Raw genomic sequence first — 13,920 nt, 5'->3', positions numbered from 1 at the left:
CATTCCTCACCTCTGTGGACACATAGTAGTCAGAGTTCAAGCTGCCATCTATCTGGGTACAAAGATCTCTCAGCTCTGACTTTGATCTTAGAGATGTGCTATTGATGTTGTAATTTGCAGAGGTATTTGACAACCAAAGGGTAATGATAATGCATTTTTTCACATTTAGTTTTAGGCCATGGTTCTGGCATCAATCTAGACCCTCCTGAAGGATATTTACATTGCTGGGGGATTTAATGATTGCCCTCAGCTTGAAGTTATCAGCAAATATTGTCATCCAGAGACCTTCTATATTAGCCTTGACGTCAGTAATGTAAACTCTGAACAGGAAGGAGTGGTCCCAGCACTGAGCCCTGTGGCAAACCACTAGTTACTGGCCTCTTGCTGGAACTAGATTGATCCATTTTAACCACGTGTCCTATCCAAGAGCCTAACAGGCTTTCCATCTGGTGACTTACAGATTTAAAACCAGTTTTCTTAGTTTATTTATAATAACTGAGAAGGGAATTGTGTCAAATGCCTTGACCAGGTCGAAGTAGCAATATGTACTGTTGAACCCTCATTCATGGCCTTAGTGACTTTCTCAAAGAAATCCATCAGATTCATTAGGCATGACCTGTCCTTGACAAAGCTGAAATTAGGTTGTGGCCAATAGATGGAAGTTTCCTATGTCATTATTTATCAGGTCCAGGATTATTCTTTCCATGGTCTTGCATACAAGACTAGTCAAAATTATGGGTCTGTAATTTCCCAGATCAGGAGATGGTCCCCCCTTTATGCAGTGATGACCGTTGCTGTCCTCCACCCTATCGGGACAAAGGCGGTCTGGAGGCGGTGGTTAAACAGAGCTCTTAACGAGCCTGACAAGTCCTGATTTAAGCTGTTTAAGAGGCAGCCTGGTATATCAGGTCCCACTGAAGCCATGATTTTCGCTTTAGAGAGCACAGTGGCAACCTGTTCTTTGGTGATAATAGGTGGTGCAGTGATGCAGGGTATTTCCAGGGGGAGAACTGGGAATGATGGGGCGATGAAATTTGAACTGAACTTGTCAGCCAACAGATTTGCTACATCTTCCAGCTGAGTGCAGGTGATGCCATCTACATCTAATTCTGCACACTGTTGGGTGCTGCCCTTAAGTCTACAGACATAAGTGAAAAATGCCTTACAGTTATCCTTAGCTTTGATGGCTATTTCTACATCAAAGTCTGCTTTCAGATACTTGACTAGTTCTCTGATTTGCTTTAGACTAATGAGGGACTTTTTGCTCTGTTGTGCACATTCCCTCTTACTTCTTGAAAGGATTTCCTTATTTTTGTTGTATGACCTATTAATTCCAGGGGTCCCACCAAGGTGGCTTGTTTTTGCTGTTTGACCTGTTTTTATTTCAATCAGGTACTGTTGTTTCAATGCAGCTGTCTATATGGTCATACAGAGCTTTTGTGTACGCCTCTGCATAGTTTTCAGTGTTTCAGGACTTGGGGGAGCTTAGAAACTAGCTATGCCATCCCTTAATAGGGGCAATTTACCTTACAGAAGTTCTAAAAGATTTTGGAAGAACTAGTTTTAACTTTATTTCAAGGAAAACCACTTTGTGATCTGATCTTACCAATGAGGACACTGCACTGGGGGGGGGGGGGGGGTAGGCAGAACTCTCCCATATTTGTCAGTACCAGATCTAGGACATTTTTTCCCTAGTGGGAGTGCAGACTACCTGCTCCAGGCCATTTGAATTTACAAAAAAATCTTTGGGCTTGCATGTTAGTAGTCCTGTACGTCTCCCAATGAATGGAGGGGTAATTAAAATCACCCATGACTATGGTATTGGGCTGGATGGTGAGTGATTCTAGTAACTTCAGGTATGATATAGGGCAAAAATATGGTAATGGATTTTTCCAAAGGTTAGTTGGACACAGTAGCTCAAGCATCTTGTAATGTTTGACCAGCCTTGAGGTGTGCTTATCCTTTATGTATATAGATACACCTTCGCTTTTTGCTTTTTCACATTTAGTGGGTGCAAGCCTAGAGGGGATATGTGAAGACCATCCCTGGCAAAGTAGTGTGGCCTGTCAACCATGTCCTCCCAGACTGACAAGCTTTGGACCCCTTTGGAATGTAGCCAAGCCAATTGTTAAAACTGATTATTTTCTGCTGGTATTGTAGCATCAACCTTGAATACAGTAAGATGCTGCTCAATGCTAGGCCCATACTTGTTCTCTTCATACAGTCCAAGGACGCACATCTGAGATCACTCATGCCCACATGGACTCATACTGGTACTTTGGGGTAAGTGACCTGAGTGCTTGCATTATCTGGCAAATCCTGGCCTGTAACCTTCCCCTTTTCCAGCCTGGTGAGAGCTACACTAGTGTGTCTCACAATGGAGTCTACATTTACAAGAAATTGGGTTGTGTTGTGTTTGCCTTATGGGCTTGGTAGTCGAGACACAATGAGATGTGGCTTTATGTGTTGTGATGGAACTGTCTTGTTTGTGTGCATGAAGCGTTTCTGAGGACTGCACCAGAGAGGCCTCAAGGCCTCTCATGCATAATGACATGGAACAACATCTTAGTATCCCTATCACCCAAAAGCATCCCCCTCCAAACCTGCACCTCTCACATATACACCATTGCCATACCACTTCAATTTTACCATAGAGAAAAGTCTAGATAATCATCTCAACTCTTCCTGGCTACGTTCCTGCTCTATAACCTAACCTCTTCACGCTCCTTATATGATTACTAAACTCCAATGTCTTTTGCTACTAGTGACTGATGACATTTTCTCCATATTTATTTTTATCTTCACTTGTTGATACTGGTACAATAATACTGATCTCTGTTTATACCTCTCTGATTGAATTCATTGAATTCTGCTTTAATGTATATGTTCTGTATATATTACTGTAATCAAACAAACTAGATTCCTGCTTTATGTATATATTCTGTATATGTTACTATATTTACTATCTGTAACACTGTTTCTGCTTCTGTACTAATTAATGTTCATATTTTTTCTGTATCTGGTTGGAGCTTTTCTCCCCGGGCCTCCACTGAAAATGGGCTCTTTAAGGCCCAGTGGACTTATCCCGGTAAACAAATGCAATAAATAAATAAGAAGTTACAAAGGTATTGGCTCTGAGGCACTTACAAGCCTAGCCAACAGTTTATCCCAAGTTTATACAAGTCAGCACCCAAAGCCCCTGTCCAGCAGGAACACAGGTGGAATTCCAGGGGTGTATTTTCTGTTGTCCATCCAGTTATCCAGGTTGCGCTTAAGGAATAATGAGGTACTCTGCTTGACGTGGCAAGGGAGTCTATTCCACAGATGGGGGAGTCTCTTGGGACACAAATCTGTCCTGCCAATAAGTCCTACTGATGTCACAGACCAGGTTGAGGTCACGCATGCGGGTTACTCGAGTGGAGCTTGACTTGCGGATATGCAGCAGTCCCATCAAGGCGGGGTCTGAGATTGCTTTGTATGCCAGACAGAAGTCACCTCTGAGGAGTCTGTATGGAACTGAGTAGAGGGACAGGGCGTTTAGCCTGTCTAGGGTAGATGTTTGAGACCCAGAATTCTCCTGGTGAGGAACCTCCGTGGTCTCTCCAGCTGCTGCATGTGCTTTGCGAAGTACATGCCGAAGGGGGCATTGTACTCAATAATTTGCCTTATAAGGAAGAATACAGTACGCGCACAGACAGCTCAGATTCTACCTTGATAGAGCTAACCTAATCTGACCAGCTACTAGTCAGCTTTGCAACAGGGGCAGAGGGCAAGGCCATTTCAAAACAAACTATTTCCAATTGGATAGCACACTGCATCCATTTCTACTACAAGCACTATAGGAAACCAACCCCTCAGGGGGTCAGAACACATTCCATTAGGGCAACATCTACCTCTACAGCATTTCTCAGGGGAGTCCCTACCATGGACATCCTGGAGGCTGCTACATGGCGTTCTGTACACACCTTCACCAAGCATTACCACCTGCCAATCTTTTCCAAATCCAGGGCAGGATTTGCTACAGCAGTCTTGCAAGGCATACTAGCCAGCCCTAACTCTTCTTGACTGCCTCCACCCTTATTGACTGCCTGCCCCCTTCTTCAGCTTTGGGAATCCACCCAAGTGTGAGGGCTGCAACAATGAAACACGGAGAACATAGTACAGTTGTGTACACTTACCATAAATGTAGATGTTTCAGTGTATTCACTGTTGCAGTCCTGGTTTCCCTCCATCCCCCTGGTTTTCTCTCTCCTATCTATGGCTATTACTAACCCCTTCTGGGGTATTGGTATTTACTTTTTAATGGTGGTGTTTTCCCCATCATGACCTAGCTCCCTATTTGGGGGCTCTTGACATTTGGGGCAAGAAAAACCGATGTAATGGTGTCGGCTGCCTGTTTTTATACCCCTGACGACGTGACGTCAGTCCTGGAGCGACAGCATCTGACGCAGAAATACTAAGACTCTGGTATTCGGGCGGACGGAGGGCTACCTGCAGGCAGATAACCCAAGTGTGATGACTGCAACAGTGACACACGAAGATCATGAGCAAGGCAGGTTTAACACTGGCAGTCATTTGCAAAACTTAGTAAATGCAAATGAGGAAAGAATGAGCTCACTGGTCTCTAAATTAACACACTGACTGCACTGAAACCTATGCAGCAGAATGTAGAGCCCAGTCCCTGTAGTTGTATTAACACACTGACTGCACTGAAACCTATGCAGCAGAATGTAGAGCCCAGTCCCTGTAGTTGTATTAACACACTGACTGCACTGAAACCTATGCAGCAGAATGTAGAGCTCAGTCCCTGTAGTTGTATTAACACACTGACTGCACTGAAACCTATGCAGCAGAATGTAGAGCTCAGTCCCTGTAGTTGTATTAACACACTGACTGCACTAAAACCTATGCAGCAGAATGTAGAGCTCAGTCCCTGTAGTTGTATTAACACACTGACTGCACTGAAACCTATGCAGCAGAATGTAGAGCTCAGTCCCTGTAGTTGTATTTACACACTGACTGCACTGAAACCTATGCAGCAGAATGTAGAGCTCAGTCCCTGTAGTTGTATTAACACACTGACTGCACTGAAACCTATGCAGCAGAATGTAGAGCTCAGTCCCTGTAGTTGTATTAACACACTGACTGCACTGAAACCTATGCAGCAGAATGTAGAGCTCAGTCCCTGTAGTTGTATTAACACACTGACTGCACTAAAACCTATGCAGCAGAATGTAGAGCTCAGTCCCTGTAGTTGTATTAACACACTGACTGCACTAAAAGCTATGCAGCAGAATGTAGAGCTCAGTCCCTGTAGTTGTATTAACACACTGACTGCACTGAAACCTATGCAGCAGAATGTAGAGCTCAGTCCCTGTAGTTGTATTTACACACTGACTGCACTGAAACCTATGCAGCAGAATGTAGAGCTCAGTCCCTGTAGTTGTATTAACACACTGACTGCACTGAAACCTATGCAGCAGAATGTAGAGCTAAGTCCCTGTAGTTGTCAGATGTGACTAGTGTTCTTACTGCACAAGAGGTAAAGTAAACCAGAATCTTGTACTTTTCTGCAACTGGATGAACTGAATGAGCCAGTAACTGTAAGGATTCAAATGCCACACAATTGTTGCCCTGGTGATGCACAAGGGCCAGTAACGGGTATTCAAGATGACTTTGGCTTGGTGCAGTTTTGTCTTGTGGATGAATCCCATTCCAGCAGAGGAAATGGGGGAAACACAAAAGTCTAAGTGGCCACTTGAGGGGCAGACCATGCATCAAACACTGACCTAAAAATAGAAAGAATGAGAAATTCCTGCACCTGTTAGATGGAAAGAGAGAAGCAAATATGCTGCAGAAGGGTTTCCCTTCATTTTCAAAGAATCTTCCTAATCACTGAAATGACCACGCTCAGCCTATCCACCAAGGAACTGGACTCTCCCAGAATATGGATAGCAGCAAATAAACAAACAAACTTCTGGACATCACCTTTCCATAACTTTCACAGTCTCCTGGCATAAAGGCATACTATCAAGTCCTCCCACACTTGATGAAGTACTACACAACCACCATGTTGTTCATCTGTATGGGTAACTCATCTGGGAGGAAGCCCTCTAATATTTGGAGGTCAGTAGGACTGCTCTCATTCCCAGTATATTGACATGAAGGGAAAGTTCCAATGACATCCAAACACCTTTAACTATACTGTCCACTGAAATGCACCTCACACACACAGGCTCATGTATCTGTGCTGGCTGTTGACATGGAAGAGGGAAGTGGAAAGGATGGCCACAGAATGGAAGAGGGAAGTGGAAGGGATGACCACAGAATGGCTAAGTACTAATCTGGAATCAACATCAGCAACTCCAGTCAGATTGGGAGCCATTAATTCCATTGTTGGTACAGGAAGTACAGAGGCCAAAATCAGTGCCAAAATCTAAAAGGACAAGAACCAAAGCAAGGATTACTATTGAGCAAGGGTTACCACTGAGGTTGAGAGCTTCAACATAGTTAACTCTGAGATCAACAACAATGCCAGTGTCTAAACAAAGAAAATCAACCCCCCCAAAAAAACAATGCTGATGACTCAGCAAGTGACACAAATTTGGATGGAAATGGCACTGTAATACCAGTAAATTCTAAACTTCTGCAAACATGCTATAATTGAAATTAAACACTGCTGGTATGAAGCCTTCCCTCAGCATCAAAAATCTCATGGTCAAGATTTCTCTTGGGGCAACATCCCCATCAGGCACCAAATCAGCTACAACATGGCGCACGGGAAAATTAGCTTGTACCATACAAAAGATACAGACTTTTCAGTGAGTTTACTACAAATCTTCTTAACAATTGGCTGCATTCTTTTTGATGCCATTGGAAATACAGAAGAGATGATCTATGGTCATGCATGTGTCTTATTTTTCTTTTTGAAATAGATCTAACAGCAGGTCTCTGTTTTGTTCAAGACTGAAGTTCCTTCCAAGCATGTGCCAAGACCAGACTGTATGTTTACTTGATCCATTCTCGACTAGGCTGGTTCCTGCCTGGAAGTAGTGAGCTTGAAATGTGGAGGACTCCACCCTACTATTCCTCAAAGAATTAAATGGTCTTAAGGCTGATAAGTACTGAGATCAGAAGAACTGTTCATGCAAGAACTCTCAAGATGGCACAGGAGATGAAAACTCAGCACAAGCATCACACTTAGAACTATGGCACTCCTCTAAAAACAAGCTCACTCGTGAACTATTTTCATTACATTGGCACACTAATGAAACCATAGTGCATGACAGAATAACGCAAGCCACTCAAACACAATAAATGACGGCAAATATTTTAATGATCTACAAGTTCCTCTGAAAGGATGCATAAGAATAAACATCAAAACTTTAGAAACAGCAGAAAATGCTTCTAAGAAGAAAAGCTGAAGAGTGCATAGCAAATGGAAATAAAGTTAAAACAGCTTTTTTTCCCCTAAAAATAGCAACAGCCCACCAAGAAGAAAATAAAAGGACTAACAAGAAAAATTCAAAAGGCTAAAAAAATAGCTTGCTGCAGATAGCACAAGATAAGAACAGTAAATGCATCAGGGCTGGCCTAGGCCCCATACCAAAAAGATAAATTCTGAAAGAAAAACTGCAAAACTTACTTAAAGTACTAACTTGATGCATAGTACCAAACCCTGCTTTCACCTTCCCTTGAAAGAACACTTCTTGCTTAGTTTCAGCCTTAATTTGATTACACCCACTAATGAATGAAGGGAACCACCCACTAACACCACCCGTGACATGGATAATGAGTATTTTTGAGAGTATTTAACAAAGAAATGTCAGATGCAATGTTCATATGTGTGAACTAACTTTTCAAAAAAATCACTGCAATGCAGTATTCATGTACAATAAAAAATAGCTACTTTTAAAATTAAGGCTTTTAAAAGTTGTTTGCATGACATGAATGCAAAGCCCAGAATAATAAAAAGCTGGAAATGTACATTTTCTCTTTCAGTACACTGTGAGCTTTGTGCATCTATTACATTCTTTCAAACACTGGGGACTGCCATCTTTCTACAACCCCCCCGCCCGCCGATTAGTTGAAAGTACTTTTTGATTTTAACGTGGAGGTGCAGTGGGGTGTCCACCTTTCTGGTGTGCAGTTTAGAGTTGTATACTCTTCAGTTCAGGTTTCTGTAAACCATTTACCACCTGCTTTGATTTTAAAATGATATATTTGGAAGATTACAGTATCCCCTGCATATTCAGTGAAATTTACCTCAAGTAATGCTGGAATACTTATGCAATCTTAGTCTATCCTGCACTGGTTTACATATCTGCCAATCAATGACAGCAACAAGATTGACTAATCTGTAAATGTCACTCAATGAACCCCACCCCCACCCCGCACAGAGTACTGACAGAAAATAAATATCTCAAAAAGAGCAAAATTAAGCAGTGAAAATGGAACACTCACTGGCCTTTCAAACGTGACTGTCATAAGTCATTCAAACCCACATGACAAACTATGCACAAATACCATTTCCATCAAACAGTGTCAAGGCTGAAATGACTGTCCTATTTATAACAGCATATGACTCAGTACTTCAACACTCAAGTACAGAATGTTACCTTTGAAGGCCATAGGCTTGGATATCTTTTGCCATTTTCCATCATCTTTATGTTCATCAATTTCTATTTCTCTGACAGCAATGATTTCTGACACAGGCACTGTGTGGATATCTATAAAAATAATATATATTTTTTTAATTTTCTTATTATAGTTAAGTCATAATCCATAAAAACACACCAGAAACAAAAGTAGATGAAATGTAGGTGTTTTGAGCAGAAAGAAACATGGTACAGGCAAAAGTTCATTTACATTGCAGGCTATTCAAAAACAATACAAGTCAATTCTGCTATATTAAATTTTTCATAGCATTCCATTTATTCACATCTGCACTCCCTTCTAAAAAGCCAATAACTTCAGTGACCAATTACTTCTTTAGTATCACTCAAGCCCTCTGTGACTTAACTCCTTGAAATACCCACTACCTTCAGATGGTTTATGTCATACAGTCAAACGCCACATTGTTATAATGATCATCTCATTGACATTGCTGCTGTTGAACTGTTCCGACTGGGCATGCAGGGCAAGATTAGGGCCAGTAACGGGTATTCAAGATAACTTTGGCTTGGTGCAGTTTTGTCTTGTGGATGAATCCCATTCCAGCAGAGGAAATGGGGGAAACACAAAAGTCTAAGTGGCCACTTGAGGGGCAGACCATGCATCAAACACTGACCTAAAAATAGAAAGAATGAGAAATTCCTGCACCTGTTAGATGGAAAGAGAGAAGCAAATATGCTGCAGAAGGGTTTCCCTTCATTTTCAAAGAATCTTCCTAATCACTGAAATGACCACGCTCAAGCCTATCCACCAAGGAACTGGACTCTCCCAGAATATGGATAGCAGCAAATAAACAAACAAACTTCTGGACATCACCTTTCCATAACTTTCACAGTCTCCTGGCATAAAGGCATACTATCAAGTCCTCCCACACTTGATGAAGTACTACACAACCACCATGTTGTTCATCTGTATGGGTAACTCATCTGGGAGGAAGCCCTCTAATATTTGGAGGTCAGTAGGACTGCTCTCATTCCCAGTATATTGACATGAAGGGAAAGTTCCAATGACATCCAAACACCTTTAACTATACTGTCCACTGAAATGCACCTCACACACACAGGCTCATGTATCTGTGCTGGCTGTTGACATGGAAGAGGGAAGTGGAAAGGATGGCCACAGAATGGAAGAGGGAAGTGGAAGGATGACCACAGAATGGCTAAGTACTAATCTGGAATCAACATCAGCAACTCCAGTCAGATTGGGAGCCATTAATTCCATTGTTGGTACAGGAAGTACAGAGGCCAAAATCAGTGCCAAAATCTAAAAGGACAAGAACCAAAGCAAGGATTACTATTGAGCAAGGGTTACCACTGAGGTTGAGAGCTTCAACATAGTTAACTCTGAGATCAACAACAATGCCAGTGTCTAAACAAAGAAAATCAACCCCCCCAAAAAAACAATGCTGATGACTCAGCAAGTGACACAAATTTGGATGGAAATGGCACTGTAATACCAGTAAATTCTAAACTTATGCAAACATGCTATAATTGAAATTAAACACTGCTGGTATGAAGCCTTCCCTCAGCATCAAAAATCTCATGGTCAAGATTTCTCTTGGGGCAACATCCCCATCAGGCACCAAATCAGCTACAACATGGCGCACGGGAAAATTAGCTTGTACCATACAAAAGATACAGACTTTTCAGTGAGTTTACTACAAATCTTCTTAACAATTGGCTGCATTCTTTTTGATGACATTGGAAATACAGAAGAGATGATCTATGGTCATGCATGTGTCTTATTTTTCTTTTGAAATAGATCTAACAGCAGGTCTCTGTTTTGTTCAAGACTGAAGTTCCTTCCAAGCATGTGCCAAGACCAGACTGTATGTTTACTTGATCCATTCTCGACTAGGCTGGTTCCTGCCTGGAAGTAGTGAGCTTGAAATGTGGAGGACTCCACCCTACTATTCCTCAAAGAATTAAATGGTCTTAAGGCTGATAAGTACTGAGATCAGAAGAACTGTTCATGCAAGAACTCTCAAGATGGCACAGGAGATGAAAACTCAGCACAAGCATCACACTTAGAACTATGGCACTCCTCTAAAAACAAGCTCACTCGTGAACTATTTTCATTACATTGGCACACTAATGAAACCATAGTGCATGACAGAATAACGCAAGCCACTCAAACACAATAAATGACAGCAAATATTTTAATGATCTACAAGTTCCTCTGAAAGGATGCATAAGAATAAACATCAAAACTTTAGAAACAGCAGAAAATGCTTCTAAGAAGAAAAGCTGAAAAGTGCATAGCAAATGGAAATAAAGTTAAAACAGCTTTTTTCCCCTAAAAATAGCAACAGCCCACCAAGAAGAAAATAAAAGGACTAACAAGAAAAATTCAAAAGGCTAAAAAAATAGCTTGCTGCAGATAGCACAAGATAAGAACAGTAAATGCATCAGGGCTGGCCTAGGCCCCATACCAAAAAGATAAATTCTGAAAGAAAAACTGCAAAACTTACTTAAAGTACTAACTTGATGCATAGTACCAAACCCTGCTTTCACCTTCCCTTGAAAGAACACTTCTTGCTTAGTTTCAGCTTGATTACACCCACTAATGAATGAAAGGAACCACCCACTAACACCACCTGTGACATGGATAATGAGTATTTTTGAGAGTATTTAACAAAGAAATGTCAGATGCAATGTTCATATGTGTGAACTAACTTTTCAAAAAAATCACTGCAATGCAGTATTCATGTACTTTTAAAATTAAGGCTTTTAAAAGTTGTTTGCATGACATGAATGCAAAGCCCAGAATAATAAAAAGCTGGAAATGTACATTTTCTCTTTCAGTACACTGTGAGCTTTGTGCATCTATTACATTCTTTCAAACACTGGGGACTGCCATCTTTCTACACCCCCTACCGATTAGTTGAAAGTACTTTTTGATTTTAATGTGGAGGTGCAGTGGGGTGTCCACCTTTCTGATGTGCAGTTTAGAGTTGTATACTGTTCAGTTCAGGTTTCTGTAAACCATTTACCACCTGCTTTGATTTTAAAATGATATATTTGGAAGATTACAGTATCCCCTGCATATTCCGTGAAATTTACCTCAAGTAATGCTGGAATACTTATGCAATCTTAGTCTATCCTGCACTGGTTTACATATCTGCCAATCAATGACAGCAACAAGATTGACTAATCTGTAAATGTCACTCAATGAACCCCACCCCCACCCCGCACAGAGTACTGACAGAAAATAAATATCTCAAAAAGAGCAAAATTAAGCAGTGAAAATGGAACACTCACTGGCCTTTCAAACGTGACTGTCATAAGTCATTCAAACCCACATGACAAACTATGCACAAATACCATTTCCATCAAACAGTGTCAAGGCTGAAATGACTGTCCTATTTATAACAGCATATGACTCAGTACTTCAACACTCAAGAACAAAATGTTACCTTTGAAGGCCATAGGCTTGGATATCTTTTGCCATTTTCCATCATCTTTATGTTCATCAATTTCTATTTCTCTGACAGCAATGATTTCTGACACAGGCACTGTGTGGATATCTATAAAAATAATATATATTTTTTTAATTTACTTATTATAGTTAAGTCATAATCCATAAAAACATACGGGAAACAAAAGTATATGAAATGTAGGTGTTTTGCGCAGAAAGAAACATGGTACAGGCAAAAGTTCATTTACATTGCAGGCTATTCAAAAACAATACAAGTCAATTCTGCTATATTAAATTTTTCATAGCATTCCATTTATTCACATCTGCACTCCCTTCTAAAAAGCCAATAACTTCAGTGACCAATTACTTCTTTAGTATCACTCAAGCCCTCTGTGACTTAACTCCTTGAAATACCCACTACCTTCAGATGGTTTATGTCATACAGTCAAACGGCCACATTGTTATACGTATCATCTCATTGACATTGCTGCTGTTGAACTGTTCCGACTGAGATTGTGTTATGGTAGGGATCAGGAAATGTGCCCTTTTCCCTACTGTAGTGCAATCTCAGAGTTGGTATATATAATTGGGGGGGGTATAGTGGGTGCAGCCCCACATGGGGGGGTTGACGGACTGCATTGTTGATGAGATGATGTTAGACAATGTGACCATTCAACTATTTGACATAGACCCCCTTCAGATATCTGCAGAGCACAATTCATTAACAGTTTTTATGAAAGCCTACTGAATAAACTTGCTTAACCACTGTGCCAGTATTTGATAACACCAGCATACTAATACGCATCTCCCCTACTGACAGTACTATATGTATAAGGATTAATGCAGGTCTTGTGCACACATATGCAAACATTCTTACTGTACATTATTGTAAATGTTACTTTTCATCTTTATTATCCTCGAGTTGTGCACAAAAATGGACACATACTCACATGCATACAGAGATTACTAGCTGCCCGACAGACATCTGAACTAAAAACTGATATCTAAAACAACACAGTCACTCTTTACCAAATGTTTAAGAAATGCCAGCTAGATCCTTAATACACACAAAAACACTATACACACACACACACACACACATACACATATATATATATATATATATATATATATATATATATATATATATATATATACACATACACACACGTATATATACATAAATATGTAGAAACAAAATACCAAAACCACCACAGTGATACGCATAAATCAAATGCTTTAATAAAGAAAAATAAATTACTATCACACAAATATTTGCTTTATTAAAGTAATTGGTTTATGAATATTGCTGTGGTGGTGTCTGTACTTTGTTTCTACTTATTTATACACAAGTTCCAGCATCATGGCCAGGATCTTCCATTTGTTTTGGTTTTTGGTGTGTGTGTGTATGTGTATATATATATATATATATATATATATATATATATATATATATATATATATGTATATGTATATATGCATATAATACACACAAACACATACTCATATGCATACAGACAGAGATTACTAGCTGCCCAATAGACATCTGAACTAAAAAGTGATATGTAGTCCATCAACAAATCTAACAACTCTGTCTAAATGACTGATCACAGCTGGCTTTAACTTCTTAAAAGCATGATGATATTCATGCCCTCTTGATAGGTCTCTCAAAAGTCCAGATTTTCACAGAATGTCCTGATTTTTACCTTATATTTTTTTTCTTTTCTTCATAAAATGTGTGGTTTTCTGGCAAATCATTGGGAATAAAAGTCAGTTACTAATGACAGGAATTTGAGTGTCAGACTTCATATCTCTCAAAAAATGCATGCT

At 40.3% G+C, this 13,920-nt stretch overlaps 1 protein-coding gene across 1 annotated transcript in view; it reads right to left on the bottom strand.

Annotated features, from left to right (window-relative positions):
* Positions 1–10,520, bottom strand: part of CERK (ceramide kinase) — a 606,813-nt gene extending 596,293 nt beyond the window's left edge. Inside the window, exons 1-2 of the mRNA XM_044087264.1 lie at positions 10,442–10,520; positions 8,619–8,729 (exon numbers count right to left, since the gene is read on the bottom strand). Of these exons, the coding sequence (XP_043943199.1) occupies positions 8,619–8,729; positions 10,442–10,520 (190 nt within the window). The remainder of the gene's footprint in view (positions 1–8,618; positions 8,730–10,441) is intronic.
* Between the last annotated feature and the right edge of the window lie 3,400 nt (positions 10,521–13,920).

This window comes from Protopterus annectens, chromosome 11.part0 (genome assembly GCF_019279795.1).
Source record: "Protopterus annectens isolate FY-2018-M chromosome 11.part0, PAN1.0, whole genome shotgun sequence".
Lineage (NCBI taxonomy): Eukaryota > Metazoa > Chordata > Ceratodontiformes > Protopteridae > Protopterus > Protopterus annectens.
Note: the sequence above shows the minus strand (reverse complement) of the source record. Positions and strands in the feature narration are given on the sequence as shown.